We start from the raw sequence: 15,547 nt of genomic DNA, 5'->3' as shown, positions 1-15,547 counted from the left end.
GATGGGCAAAGTCTTGGAGAAGAAGATGGCTAGTCGCATCGTCAAATCGAACATACCCCACCATCGGCCGCTGACCCTTCAAACTCCAATCTGAGTAATATATGCATGTAGGTATATTGACTACCATAGTTTCGTACAGTCATTACCGTGATGCATACACTCGTCAAGATACACACTCGCTGAATCAATGATACACAAATCGTGCAAATCACCTCAGACAGATAACAAGTCATCCGTAAAACATCAGCGGTGTACAGACTGTTGCATCGCCGGGGGGCCGCGCCCGCGCGCAGCGCCGGCACCGGTGTGTGTTTGTGTGAGCTCGTGCGCCAGGCACCAGATTGTGAGGGTGGGGTGGGGTGGAGGGGGGATTTGGCCGACACAGGGGACGCTGATGAGTACCGGAGCGGTCGAGCGACCTGCGCTCGTCCGTTGAGCAGGCAAGATTGGTTTCTCACACTGGCGATGTGTGTATCTTTGAAAAGAGGTCCGCGGTTCAACTCAGCACGTGACTAACGCAAAAATACAACTACCGACGCTCGGAGGCATCACCGATGACCTCTCAGAGTCCCGGTTGACCTCGCAGGGTCAAGTTGACCCCAGAGGCACATCGGAGGCGCGTCGAAGCATCACACTCATTACAAACACGCATAAAAATCAGACTGGGATGCCCGTCCCCTAACTCGCACGATGGATATCAAAGTAAATTATACTTATACATATGGTCTCTACTCAGACTTCCACGCAAAGCAAACATTCACATCCCGCTTCGAAAACGAAGATCCAACATCACTCCGTCATCACACAGTCACTCAACGTCGTAAAGGTTTCGTAAAAATGATTGACTCTGGGGTTGAAGGAACGCACAGCGAATCCTTTTGGGTCGGACAAAATTACAACAAACTCGCTCAACAATCAACACTCGACACACGGACAAACAAGACTTGAGGTCACCCATGAACAGGGGAATAGGTCCCGGGAAGACATGGTAAGGCACTCGGACGCCGCCAAAACCGACGTGTGGTGGTCTGACGACTGAGGGATAAAACTCGAAACACCCGACCTGCCACCACACACCGCACACAGTCGTGAGGTGAAGTGTGACCTGGGCCGGCGCAAGGAGAGGTCTCATTGAGCGGTATGGGGCAACGGTGGCGAGTGAGGTAACGGGACAAGGAGAGCAGACACGCCCTGGGTTTGTGATATCCGGCAGAAGACGACCGAAGGTAGGTACCACCAGTTACACTCAAAACCGACAAACATATCTGAACCAGACTTCTAGACAACCGTATCAGCCATAGATATCTCAACCAGACTTCCAGACAAGCATCAGAAATACTGATATGTCTGCATGAGACATCCAGACATCCACAAAATCTGCAGACATCGCAACATAACATCAGACACCCCATAGCAAACACAAGCAACTACACACAAGAAAGGGATCAACACACATCCTGTCCACGGAAGACGTACATCACTCTTCACAATCATTTCAACTTGCCCATACATCGGGGACCTTAGCAGTATACGCTGCGAGAACATCATACGCAAGGCACTTAAGACAAAGCAAGACGCTTCGTCGATCAAGCAGGAAACAAGGAACGATAAAACAGCCGAGCGAGCTGGAAACGAAAAACCAGAAAACGGCGCAGCGAGCTGGAAACGGCGGACAAACAAGCACACAGCGACAGGGCACGCTTAGTGTAAACGTGAACAGTGGCTGACAATAGGCCAGTTTTGGGGACCCTTAGTGAGGTGGAAAAAACGCAAGAACCGACAATAAGAAAATGCAACTGATATGGAGGGGAACTTCACGAAGCGTAGCGATAATGTTTGTCGATCTGTTGGTGGCCGTTGTACATTGGTTCTTCAAAGGAAATGTGTATGGTTGCTGGGATACGCATTCAGCCACCGGGGAGGTAAATAGAGAATGGAGCGCCACCAGAAGTCCGCGAGCCGACAACAATTGCAGATAACCAGAATACCACGCGAACAAGAAGGGAAGCTTCACGTTTGGCTGTCACCATCGCAGTCAAACAAACTGTGGAATGTCTACCCACTCTCTCATTGCACACACGCAAACCGACCGGAATAAAGCTTTACGAAATTGCAGAGCAGCGCGCGCGCGCGCACTGTTCGATCGAGCACCTTCGGGGAGCGCGGGGTCAGCTGGGACGTGTACCAGCCTCCGCCCAATGCCTAGCGACTACAATAATCGTATGCCCGCGGGAATCCATCGGCGCAAAGGATCATAAAACGAAACCGCGCGTGGACGCGATGACTCAAACTCTCGCGATAAACGTTCTCACGTGCGTTAGCCTGCCCGGATCTTCCTAAACGCAATCTAGACAAACGCAACTGCCGTGCCCTGCCAGGTCTCACGCTTAACACAACGCGTGACACGAGGCATTCTAACTGAAACGCCACAAAAGCATTTCAATAAAACCTACCTAGTTTGACCTTAAACATAACCACAATCCGCCATGCTTTCATGCTCTCACACCATCCCCAACCATCTCTCTTAAAAATCCCCCACCACATCCACACATTAACTGCTCTTAAACATCTTAAACATAACTGTGCCTGTCCTACCCACTCAAGCATAAACTCTACCTAAGTATGGAAGCGCTTATTCACGCGCGCGAGGGCTCCAACCGGCAATGCCGTGCCGATCTCGCCCAGATCTACGCCGGATGCGTGGAGAGAGCGCGCGAACCTCCGCGACATTGTACTACGTCCCCGCAAAAGATACAAATACTACAACTACCTCTACCGAATCGCGTCCCGGCCGGAGCCAGCCGACTGCACGCGTTCGCTCGCCGCGAACGAGGCTAACGAAAAGCCTCCTTAAAATGTTGTACCTCAGTATATAATGCCTGCTGTCCTGCCCTTGAAATAACCGTGGGTCTGTATCATAGCAATCACGACGGGGTGATTTCTACGCTCAGCTACGTGGCCGAATCTACGGCGCAGCGTGGGCCGGTGGACCTGCGAGCCGCCGCTCAGCGGGGTCGCTCCAATTCCACCAGTTTGTCTCTGTTTGTATGTGTGTTTGTTGTTTGTATGTGTGTTTGTAGGGGTGTACGCGAGTTTGCGTTTGAAGTTACAGCGTTCGACTTGGAAACGCACCGCCAGCGGTGTCCCAGTCGGCAGCTGCTGGATCCCGATACCGGATCCCAAGGCGGATCCACCGCGACCCCACAGGGATCCAGTAAAAGTCAATGCATCCCGGCACATCCGGGCATGCCCAGGTACCGTCAAACCTGACACGGAGCAAACTCCCGACGTCAGCCAGGGGCTGAGACATACCCGAGAACCTAGAGAGGTCTCATTTGATAACCCAGTGAGATCTCATCAGAGAACTCAGCCAAGTCCTTTCTGAAAACCCTGACGAGTCTCATCTGAGAACCCTCTACGGTCTCATCTAAGAACCCATTAAGATCTCATCTGAGAACCATCTCTGACCACGATTCTCGGGCGTCTCCGCGGCCCCGGAGCGTCCCACCGGTCTCCTGCGGTCCTCCCGGAGTCCGTGTATCCCCGGACGGCCCTGAGAACCCGGTGGGTTCTCCGGGGCGCTATTCGGACGCCGTCTCGATGGCTGGGGTGCTCCGGGAAGCCGGGGTGTTCAGGGCGCACCCGTGCACACTCCGTTTGTGGTACTTGAGGTTACCTGCGGGGAAGGCAATGGGTTTAGACTAGAGTTTAGACACAGTGCAAGACAGACGGGAGGGGGGGGGGGCTCAGGGGCTATCGCTATTGTAAGGGCCTGACAAAAAATGACTTGATATATCGAAACAAAATCATCCGTTACATACAACACGGAGAAAGACGAATATCCCTAAAACCATTACGACAATATTATCAATAGACTTCGCTTAACAAAAAAGAAGGAAGCGTCTCTGAAAGGATGATTCGAACTTAGCATAATTTGCTTACTCTTCTCGATTTCTTTTATCACAGCCCTTCCTCCATCCAAAAATGACTGAATTTTCCTTTCTGAGCCCTTTTATTGTTCCATTCATCCATCTCATCCTCCCATCCTCTCCCATCTGGTCCCATTCACAGTACTCACCTCTGGCCGGGAACGAAGCGTCACAGAGGTCGCATCTGAACGGCTTCCTCCCCAGGTGCACGTTCTCGTGCTCAATCAGCGTCTGCTTCTGGGTGAAGCGCTTGTTACACATGGTGCAGCTGTACGGCTTCTCGCCGGTATGGATCAGCACGTGGATCTTGAGGTGGTCCTTCCGACTGAACCGTTTGCCGCAGAGAACGCACGGGAACGGACGCTCGCCCGTGTGGATCCGCTCGTGACGGTTCAGGTGCTCCTTGGCTTTGAAGGTCTCGCCGCAGTAGCGGCACGTGTAGGGACCCTGTTGGTTGGGAGAGCGTCAGAAACTGGACGGGGTGGTTTTAGCAAAGATGTTCCGAAAGTCAAGTTCGTATTTCATTTAGGATGAATACATTTCAATTTTGAAAATGACTTTAACAAGGTCCACATTTAATGTCGAGACGTGAGCATGTCTTCAAGTGACAGATCTCTCACAAATTGTATGCATGCAATCTGATTCGCAACACAGTCTTTGAAATGCACACTGAATACAGGGAACTCGGCCAATCAGGTCCAGTCAGAGATAACTTCCTTCCTCCCGCCTCCCACTTCCCGTACCCTTCTGGCTCCCTCCCATAGGTGGAACATTGCGCCGAACTGTGGGTGCCCGAGCGCAGCAAATCCGTCGCCGCCCTAGCGGTGACCTTGACCTCCGCCGTCTGGTGCGGCTCCAAAGCCAAGCCGGCGTGGAATTGGGAGAGCTCGAGCACCCACAGCTCGGCACAAAGTTCCACCGATAATCCCCTTTCTCCCTTTCGCTCCGCCTTCCTTAAACTCCACACCTCGCTCTTCCCCGTACCTTTTTGGCTCCGCCGGTGCCCGCCCGGGGCGATGCCAGCTGCGCGATCAGACTCTGTATGTGAGCGTTATCCATGCCACCGGAATCCATCGGCGCCCCTCCGAGCAGACGGGCGCCCGTGGCCAGGGGCGCCGGGGGCGCCGGACTGGGCGCCTGGGCGCCGCCGCCTGCCGAGCTGCTGTCACCAGAGTCCGGACACGAGTCTGGAATAAACGGGAAGGGCAGGGGAGAGATGGTTTACAGCTGCGGCAGTAAACAAGTTTGCTGAGGTAGTAAAGCGATTTGCTAAGGCGGTAAAGTGGTTTGCTGGGGCGGTAAAGTGGTTTGCTGGGGCGGTAAGCGGTTTGCTAGGACGGCAAAGTGGTTTGTTGGAGCAGCAAAGCAATTTGCTGTATGTCAGATAGTGCTGTAAGTACAGAGCATGGGTATTTTGACCTTGGTGAATTGAATTCCATGACTGGGTACATTAAGGTGAGGCATGGTCAAAAATTTGTCCAATCTCGTTGCTGCATACTTTTTGAAGGAGTGTGGGCTAGATTACTTAAACACAAACGTTCAGTACTCAGCTAGAAAATAACTTTTTCTGGGTGGGTAGTTCTAAGTTTTAGGAAACTCCCGGTAAGATGATTCGAGTCAAAGTTACGTAAAAACAAGGCATAACCGCGGTCAGAATTTCCACCAGCTAACAAGTCTGAATGTCACTCACGACACAAGCAAATTTTGAGAAAACCCATTCTACACCTTACTGGAAATTACATTGTTGTTGATTTAATGGAATTTAAACAGATAATTCAGCAGGGAAAAACAATAACTGTCAAGGCCAAGGCCAAGATGAACATGCGATACAATTATTCACCCCAGTGAGCAAAAACAACATAATCAACTATCAGGTAATGCACAACATTCCAGGAAAATATGCCACTAACAACACATTATGCAATGCGCATTGCTTATTGTGGGATCAGGATAATCGCCAAAGAAGATGCATGGAAAGAAAATTTGCGAAGACGTCATGACGCCAAATGAAACGAATGAATACCATTCGGCACTCAGTGATTGCTCTATTTCTCAAACAAACAAAACCAGCCAAAGGTGGCTAAAACAGCCCATTCAAACACGCGGGTTGACCCTTGCGACCTACCGGTAGCCATGGACGTTTCTCCTTGTACCTCGTCTTCCTCCGTCTTAATCTGAAAACACAAATCAAACATGATGCTACTAAAATACGAGCACAATTTAACTCGTACAGCACATTAACTGCCAAAACGACACGTAAAATTACGCAGCCAATGCTGTTCACGGGAAAGCATCACCGGCTGCATAGACAATGCATTCTACATCACTTTGTTCGCAATTTCGTTAACTTCACCATACGAATGCAGCATAGTATGTCATTGTTAGCGTGTCAGTATGCAAATGCCAGCCTGTCAGTCTCAGTATCGAGGCGTCAGTCTGTCAGTATCATGGTGTACGCATTTTTAGGCGTAATTTCAAAAAGTTAAAGGCCAAATTAAAAAAGTTTACGTTCGAAATGCACGTGAGCGTTTTGAATTTGGTCTTTAACTTTTTGAAATTGCGCCTAAAAAGGTGTAGAGTGTCGACGCGTCAGCAGCTAATGTGCATCAGTATCAGTGTGCCAATATCAGTGTATCAGATATATCAGCATCAGTATCTCTTCCACACCCATGTAATCAGCTTGCCAATATCAGTGTCACTGTGTGTTAGCATCAGTTCATTCATTGGGTCAGAACTGCAATGTTGGAATTGTGAATTTTGGACCTGGTCCCGGAGAATAAAATCTGTCCGGAGAACCGGCCAGCTGTTAAAACACTTAAAGGTAGTGTGCCAGCTTTCCTGGACCGTATGGAGTTAATGGCCCAGATAAGGAGAACCGGATTTTTAGAACTTATCCATACCTTCAAAACTCATGGAAACGTCTTAAATTCTTCAAATTTTGAGTACCCCAGTGCGAAATTCGCCCCGACGGGTTGTCGGTCGTACCCCAACCACATTTCACACCACTATGAACAATAAATGCACACACTGAAATCGCTATTACCGATATGCTCATCCAATCAAGTTTCGATAAACCCGTTCATCATCATCTCCTGCGGTTTCGAACACGCCTGTTAGGTGGTGCGGTAGACCGCGCCCAAAGCCAGAGCCCCGGTAACGTGAGGTAGCCGAGTCGGGGCAGCGTGCGCTGACCCAAGCCGGGGCCGCGCGTCCTCCCGGTGTCATGTGATAGCCCGGGGCTGCCCGCGGGGATGCGGTAGACCGCGCCCAAAGCTGCGGCCCCGGCTTGGGTCAGCGCACGCTGCCCCGACTCGGCTACCTCACGTTACCGGGGCCCTGGCTTTGGGCGCGGCTTCTGCTCATACTTTGTGGTGCGGTGGTGGTGCGTCGGGCCGCGCGCTCTGACTTCGGCCAAGAAAAATGCGTCAGCTGATCATTGTCATTTCTGCCACTTGCGTGTGGTGAAATGGGGTCATAACTTAAGAGACGGCTTTTTCATATCAATTATTTTACATAAAATCATATTTCAAACCATAAATAATGTTCGACAGCCAAATAAAAGAAACAACACCAATACAGGCTTACAGTTTAAGGCTCGACATTGTACTGTTGTCTACGATTAGACAGCTGATAACTCATTCCCGTACGTCGTAACTCTATAATGACCTTTGCTTATTGTCACATGTGCGCCGCATTCGCGATTGTTGCCGACGCCTGTTTGCAGCTCAGCCCACTACAGTTGTTATACATATCGAAAAACCGATAAACTTTTAGGCGAAAAAGGCACTATTCCAGGCCAATTTTTGATTTTTTTTTTGCGATATTAGGTAAAAACAGAAGCTTCTTATCCCAGGAAAAATAAAATGGGAAATCTTTCAAAGGTGGCACACTACCTTTAACAGGAAAATCATATGTTTGGCCTAACTAAATGTAAAAGTTAAATGTGTTCTCTCAATGCTATAACTGCATTTTTAGGCGTAATAATATCAGTTTTTCATCACACAAGCTGGAAATTTAAGAGATATCAGGTGTCGGAGTATAAATTTGTGAAAGAGAACAAAATCGTTTGGAGCCGACTGGGACCAGCAAAGGGCCTTATTTCCAGCATGACCCATGTCACTGTATGCCAGTATCTCTCCCATTCATACCGATGTGATGAGCGGCATGGCTCCATCCTCGGATGTATCATCTTCCTCCTCTGGCGTGGTGCGAGGCGAGTCCTGGGGCGCCGACTCGCGCTCCGAGGTGGTCGCTCCCAGCTGTGACAAGAGAGAGGGGGCAGTTAGTGGAGAGGAAGCGAGGGTGGGGTAAGGGGAAGGAGGAGGAAAGAGAGAGAGAGAGAGAGAGAGAGAGAGAGAGAGAGAGAGAGAGAGAGAGAGAGAGAGAGAGAGAGAGAGAGAGAGAGAGAGAGAGAGAGAGGGGCGGGGTTAGTGGAGACACAGGGAGGTACAGAAGAGAACTTACGAAAGAAAGCCAGAAAGGTATGACTCGAACGACGCACTATGGAGATAGAACGGTAATGATGAAACATAAAAAATAGAATAAAATAAAATAAAGACATTACCAGTTACACTTAATACTAGCCAAGGCTCGCATTTCTTGCTCACTATTTCCTTTCACCCCAGCGTTTGCCGTAACTTCTATCTCCCCTGGCCCTTCCACCTCAAACCCCCTTGCTACCTAGCTACTCCCTTGTATGCCTCCTACCCTCTTACACACTGCTCCTTGGTCTTGCTCCTAGGTATATTCTCATTCCCTCTACGTCTTTATTTCTACACATCTCTCCCGCCTCCCCTTCACCCTCCTACCATATTCCCTTACAGCTTACACACTGCCCCCTAGTCTCCACTCAACCATGCACCTTTATTTCTTGTTGGGGTTTTTGGGCGCCCGGACTACGGTTATCAGCCGGGCACACATGTCTCCCTGCCCTGCCTTCATTATACTACATCTCATAGTATAATGAAGCATTCCATCTCTTTCCCCTCCTGAAAGCATTCCTCCCCTCCTCCATCTATTATGACTCGAGGTCTATTATGACCTCCTCCTGTACCTTATTGAGCAGCGGCAGCCGCAGTGTATCCAGTACGGCCGGCGGCGGCGGGACGCCCATACTAAGCGCCGTGCTCAGAGCCAGGGGCCGCGCGCCGGCGCCGGTCAGCAGTGCCGCCGGCGGGCCCTTGCTGGGTGTACTCAGAGGCGGAGAGGGGTACGGGTGGAGGTCGGGGTCGGCGCCCGGCCGCGGCTCACTGCCGCCACCCACACTGGCCAGACCCTTGATCTGGAGGTCGGTGGCCGTGCGGAGCAGGTCTGTAAGGAGAGAGTGTAGTGAGCCAAAGGGAAAAGGGCAACGTGTCATCATGTCAGCATGAAGACATGAATATTGGCGTAACAGACGATCACTTACCATTCATCACCTTCTCTCTTTTCTCCCACATGGGTACTAGTTGCCTCTGCTACTTTCTCTTCATTCCTTCATTTCTTGTCCTCCGGCATTTTTACAGTTACAGCAGCTGTTCAGCTTCATTAGCCCTCCCTTCCCTATCACTTCTCATTCACTCTTTTCTCTCTTCAGCTTATATTTTTCCTAACTCAAATTCAGTCTTCCAGCATCCCTCTCCTCTGTCATACTACCCCACCTTCCTCCCCTCCTCCCTCCGCTCTTACCCGGCAGCTGATCCTGTCGCACATGTGCCTCTCCTCTGTAGATATACTGTAGTAGCAGGTGCAGTTCCGCCGCCGACACTCCCCGCAGGAAAACCACCGGGTGCTTACAGGGGTTCCGCTCGAGGATATCGCGCAGGTAGGGCGAACACGCCGAGAGCACCAGTTTGTGGGCGAGGAAGGTGCGCCCCTCGGCCGCGAGAGTTACATCCGTGAAGGCCTCCTGTCGGGGAAAGAGAGAAGGGGAGTGAGGGAGTGGCATCGGCAAACGCCTCCTGTCGCGAGAAAAGAAGGGATTGGGAAGACAATCATTGGGTAGCATTGTAAGGGTTCGTAAAGGTGAAGGTTCTGTGAGAAAATAGGTGAAACTGGTGTCTTCCGTTAAACTTGGTAGGTAATGTTTCAGTGCGATTTTGTGAAATTCAATTGATCATCGCTTTTTGAAGACGGGCTACATCCCCATCCCTCTTCTCTATTATTTTGTTATCAGATATGTTCATACCCAATGTAAGATTCAAGTTAAATTCAAGCGCGAAACTCTTTGACTTTGTATGCTTAATTGACCATTGGGCGATAGCTTCATTTCTGCTGAGCTAGACAGCAGACACGATGCGTTCTGTTCTCCGCACACAACCACCTGTAACATTCCAATAGTCCAGAGTCTGTTCAAACAATGACCGTTGAAATTCCACAGGAACGGCCGGGTCCAACATCTAACCGAAACATCTCCACACACAGCCCCTCGTCACTTGTCCTACCCCGGCGTTTGAACCCCAACCTGTTTCCAAGGACACATACTTCAAACCCAAGCTTATTCACAGCCACCTCGTATTCATCAACAGGTCCTCGGCAACAGAATGCATACAAAAAGATGCATATGTCATGGCACACCAAACAGAACTATCCTGATGAGTATGCAGGGGGCTTGGCAATGGATATTTCAATGGCCCCTCATCCTGTATTCCCATCGGTTCGGCCACGTAGCGGCGCGGCTGAAAACCAATTAAAGTGTCCAGCGGTGCGTGCGAAATGCCACCATCAGGGACTATTGTACTGGGAGTTTCCGGCCGGGAGGTACGGCTGTGGTCGGAGGCCCGTGGGGTGCCATGGAATATTTGGCACCGCCGTAGTAAATACTCGTACCTGACCTTGCGAGCGTTGCGAAACATGTTTGAGAGATGGGCCCCCACGAACGGCGCTACGTACTTTGTCCCATATAAAATTGTTTAGCGGTCATTAACGTATAATTACAACATACTACAAGGTTAACGAGCCCGAACATTTTTTTTTTTTGCATTTTACTGATAAACCCCATCACGAAACACAAGTCGATTAACACAAAACACATAAATGCCACTGATTGGGCTCAATCCTTTCCACTGTCGCCCCTTCCCTCTCTAATGCAGCACAACGCTTCTCCTGTTCCCCACCTTTCTTTTCAATACTGGACGACCGTGCGTCACGCCGTACCACCCCCTTCCCCTCCGCTCCGCCGCCCCCTTCCCCCTCCTCAAAGCTCAGCCCACAGTCCACGAATCCCGAAGCAAACAAGATACCCCGTAGTCCCTCGACTCTGCTCGGTCACTCCCCTGTCCTGAACCCACTCTACCCAATCTACGGAGCCCCCCCCCCCAGCTCTCCACTAGACCACTCCGTAATACTGTACCCCCACCACGAAGGTCCGCAGCCGGCAGCCCCACGGAGCCGAGCCGGATACGGTATTTGTTTACGCCCCACAGAGCGCACAGACCCAGTGTTCCACCGAACCCGATGAACTGGGGTCCACATACTGGCCAAACGGCCTGGCCGAACAGCCTGGCGAGTGGCGAAACAGTCTGGCGAAATATGCCTTAGGCGTGTCACCTCAGAACACGGTTTTGGGAATGCAAGCACTTTAGTTGAAAGAGCATAGAGGAATGTAGTGAGAGTTGGTTCTTACGATGATAGTGCGAGGATGAATTCAGGTTGACGGTGCTGCGAAAATGAAGTTATATGAGCTATTCAGATGTCTTGTAACGTTGATGGCTCGTTGAGCTTTCCAACGATGTTCGGAGCGTCTGATTAGTGTTACGTTGCGTGAACAATGTCATGTGATCAAACCAAATACGCATCAGTCGATCACAGAGGTCACTGAACTATTCAACGACGAGCTAATGTCTGCCAAATAAACACCCAATATCTAACCATCCAACAGAAGCCGAATGTCGCAATTCCCCGACCCAAGGCCACACCTTTCCATCACTATTCCCCTGGGCCTGCGGAGATATCCAATTTCCGACCCGTCTCAAGGTTCCCACTACCGTCCGCCCCAATATCCCCGGCGACAGAACGAGCACCGCATCGTCCCGCATAACCTTGAGACAGCGAAATAATACCATTATTAATTATCTACGAATGAGCGCGTCGCGGAACATGGGAGCAGCGTCATATGAATGGATCAACAAATGTACGACTGCGATAGCCGAAAACCGTCGACGGAGCGCATTAACGTAGAAGTCATAAACTCATTCCCATGTCAACCATTTCAGCACCACGAATAGCACTCATCTTTGACCAAAAATAGCAGGAATGAAACAAAGGTTACAAACGCACAAAATGACTAATAATATCGTAAGCGCACGTTGCCGATTACACGGCATCATAAGTCATAACATGCAATGCTAGCGTGCATTTTCGACACCTATCTAGCAGCGTAATGTTGAGAAGAGTGGTTATTTTCCATGGATCATGTTGTGAAGTGTCAACACAACCCTAATGGCAAAACACTCGCACTTATGTGAGATGGAAGGGGGGGGGGGGACTGGAAGATGATGAAAATGCTTCAGTGTTTTGTAAATAGCCTACAAAATACAAAATGCAGGCTGCGACCAACTCCCATCATCAATGGTTAAGCAGACAATATACCTTTCCATGGAGAGACACAAGGCTGCTTCACCTCAGCTCTGCTTGGTAAGACGCCACATTTTAGTGATGACATGCTAGTGTAAGTTTTGGTGTTTGGAACAAACAAACAAACAAACGAACCAACAAACCAGCCAACCCACCAACCAGCCAACAAACAAGCTGTAATTGTCATTCTGTATGTGCAAGGCTTGTAATGTCAATACATACATACATACATACATACAAACAGCACCTACCTGATCCAGCAGTTGGCCGAAGACGTCAACAAAGTTGGACTGGTGGTTGTTCCATTTCAGTAGGAACTGGTCCATAGCCACAGCTGGGCTGGCTGCTAGGCCTGATAAAGAAAACATGTCTGTCAGAAGATTTATCCAGAATTGGAGGATCAAAAGCATGCGATAGCATGCTTTTGCATCCGGAAATTCCCATTGGTGGGTCGCTGAAAAAAAGTTCGGCTGAGCCTGTTTGTCAGTATGTATGTGAGTTTGTCCAAGCTTTTTTGGACCTGGAGTCAAAATGTGTGGACCGATCGGGACCAACGTGGTACCGTTCGACTCGTCACCGGCGAGGTAAACTTTTGGTGCTGGCCTCGGTTCGCTCAGTGCTTCGTGGCACATGCTATTCCACTTCAAAGTTTCGGTGACACGAAATTTTTTGTCAAGGCTACAGGTCAACCCGAGGTCACGGACAAAGCCACACTGGCGGGACACATCGGTAACACCTTGAACCAGTTTCCAGGGGGGTCACCGTCTGCGAGGGGTGCAGGCTGCACGTGCTGGTGGCGGAAAGCCGTTTTGACGTGAGGTCCTCTGGCTCAAAGAAATTTTGAGCTATCAACTTCAAAATCGGTTCAATTGTAGTCCCAGGCAAGGCCTCCAAAATAGTGCACATTTGGTTGAGCTAAACTCTGTGGTGCATGAGCTATGCACGTGCAAGCCGATTGCACCCCTTCGTACGTTGCCACGCCTGCAGGGTAAACGGCGGCTCTAACTGGTTCAAAACTTGCAGGTCATAAGAAAAAATGCATTGAATCTTGACATTTCGGCGAGATAATATCCAAGGGGTGCAAGCTGCGCGTGCGGGGGGCGGTTAACGGTTTTGACGATGGATCCTCTGATCACGGGAAACGTCGAGATAGCGACACAAAAGTCGGTACACTGATAGAACTAGACACAATGACACATGCTACAGGATGCTATGAAAATGACTGCACTGGGGTGCCTGGGACATGAACTATGCACGTGCATATCTTACTGCAGGTAGATATCCACACCAATTTCACATGCTTCCAAGCATTTTTTGGATGTTTCGGTTGGTTTCAGGTTCAGTCCAAGCTCAGTCTGGGTTTCGGTAGTTTGGCCCGGTGTGTGCCTTCAGTACCGTACCTCCAATTCTGGCCCAAGGCAACGCAAGAGCGCTGCCGGCATCTAGTATATTGCTCTACCTACAGTCTGAATTAGGAATTCAGGAGCTCCATTCAGAATCATATAGTTGTGAAAACCAACAACCTTCTGCTCTGGATTGGAGGTTATTCAGGCTCTGATTCAGGTCAATGGACTTAATTAATGTTGTGTCTTCGAACTACTGTCCTAAGACTGTAGATGTCAAGAAAGCTGTTGGAAGCAACAAGAGGAAAACAGAAGCTTGCTTGTTTGCCTTACACTTTCAGCTATTAACAACGAGTCTTAAACTTGCCACCTTCACTTTTTTGTGAGCCACTTGGCAAAGTGCCATAGTTTTTGCACCAGCTACCAAAACCAAATAACTACAATACCTACCTATGTTTTTTTCTTGAGTGTTATTTAACACCATCTGGAAGCCATGACAAGTGATAATAAATAATAATACAGATATATCGCAGCTGACACGGCTCAGCAGATTTTTTTTTGCTAGATGAATGAAACCATCATTCAGTCGGTGAAATGAGCCATGCCATTAGCAGTTTCAATTTACAATATACCATAATGATAAGCAATATTCTAATTTAACACAGCACAGTATCTTATATAATATCAAGCTTTGACAGCTTCAATATTACCTAGTAGTATACTATGCAATGATATCAGAGTTCCTAGTCACCTACCGAATACACGTTTCCAATTTTTGTTTATGCCAGCCATGGCAGAACACCAGACATCATTGCTTAGTTCTTTTGTCATAGAAAAATTGGCAGCATCGCAAATATCACAAGTGGCATCAATAAAATACAACAAGAAGAGATGTAGAATCAACAGGTGCGTCAGAAAACCGCGCCAGATTTGTATCACGGCATAATAAATAAGCTTCCCCTAGGCAAACATTCCCCAAAACAAACAATTGACTTTCAGAAAACCTATAAAACACCCTCGATGTATCTTAGGGGGATAAATGGGTTTACAGATGAACAAATGAAAAACCTAACCACGCCGTCGCGTAGCCAAAGGGGCGTGTTCCCCTAGGGGCCCCCTTTCAAAGCCGCTGAAAATGGCTATTCACGACCGAGTCAGGTACCTAAAATATCAGCAAAATGATCACATTGATGCATACCATCAGATAGAGCATGAAATAATGGTGAAGTAACGTCTTACCTTAATTTTTCCCTTATTTGTTTTTGCACCTAGCAACCAGCCCCAGAGGAGCCCTCCGAGTTTTGCGGTTGCTGACCCCACGGGAATGAGAACCTTACACGAAAATTGCTGATTTTTTTCAATTTTTATCATTTTGTTGAATGAAAAAGGCATTAAAAATAAATTTGAAATGGTAAACATCAAATCTATAAACTTCATGATAATTTTGTTTTAAAAACACGACAAGTAATTATTTTCTTCCTACCAGGCAATGTTTGTTTTTGCTGTTCAAGGTCGAGTGTGAGAAGCACACACTAAATTGTACTTGTTTTTCATTATGCTAAAACAATTGAGCAATTTTGGTCAATTTCGGTCAAGATGAAGGCTTTTCATTTTGATTTATCATGAAAATAAATAGCCGGTCCCGTAGCTCAGTTGGTTAGAGCGTTGGACTCCGCGTGGTGAGCATAGGCGGCGGAACGGGGGGGGCACCGGGGCACCGTG

At 49.0% G+C, this 15,547-nt stretch overlaps 1 protein-coding gene across 3 annotated transcripts; it reads right to left on the bottom strand.

Moving 5' to 3' along the window:
- Positions 1 to 89: 89 nt before the first annotated feature.
- LOC122394586 (zinc finger protein 467-like) lies at positions 90 to 15,188 on the bottom strand. Of its 3 annotated transcripts, none has more exons than XM_043391577.1 (9): positions 15,065 to 15,188; positions 12,734 to 12,834; positions 9,597 to 9,816; positions 8,983 to 9,239; positions 8,078 to 8,188; positions 6,055 to 6,103; positions 4,914 to 5,116; positions 4,079 to 4,376; positions 90 to 3,676 (listed from the first exon to the last, which is right to left on the bottom strand). In XM_043391577.1, the coding sequence occupies exons 2-9, from the start codon at positions 12,806 to 12,808 to the stop codon at positions 3,582 to 3,584; spliced, it is 1,308 nt and encodes a 435-aa protein (XP_043247512.1). In that variant the 5' UTR covers positions 12,809 to 12,834; positions 15,065 to 15,188; the 3' UTR covers positions 90 to 3,581. The 3 variants fall into 3 exon arrangements, with proteins under 3 accessions (XP_043247512.1, XP_043247514.1, XP_043247513.1); XM_043391579.1 differs by lacking the exon at positions 15,065 to 15,188 and adding an exon at positions 14,988 to 15,018; XM_043391578.1 differs by lacking the exon at positions 15,065 to 15,188 and adding an exon at positions 14,899 to 14,948.
- Positions 15,189 to 15,547: the final 359 nt, after the last annotated feature.

This window comes from Amphibalanus amphitrite, unplaced genomic scaffold (genome assembly GCF_019059575.1).
Source record: "Amphibalanus amphitrite isolate SeventyFive unplaced genomic scaffold, NRLGWU_Aamphi_draft 000601F_arrow, whole genome shotgun sequence".
In the NCBI taxonomy this organism is placed as follows: domain Eukaryota; kingdom Metazoa; phylum Arthropoda; class Thecostraca; order Balanomorpha; family Balanidae; genus Amphibalanus; species Amphibalanus amphitrite.
Note: the sequence above shows the minus strand (reverse complement) of the source record. Positions and strands in the feature narration are given on the sequence as shown.

Bases quoted from the DNA above. Each gene is read 5' to 3' on its own strand.
- LOC122394586 (XM_043391577.1), bottom strand. From the start codon at position 12,808: ATGGACCAGTTCCTACTGAAATGGAACAACCACCAGTCCAACTTTGTT. The intron at 9,817-12,733 runs GTAGGTGCTGTT...TTTCCCCGACAG, and splicing joins TCGGCCAACTGCTGGATCAG to GAGGCCTTCACGGATGTAAC. The intron at 8,189-8,982 runs GTACAGGAGGAG...CTCTTGTCACAG, and splicing joins GGCTGCCGCTGCTCAATAAG to CTGGGAGCGACCACCTCGGA.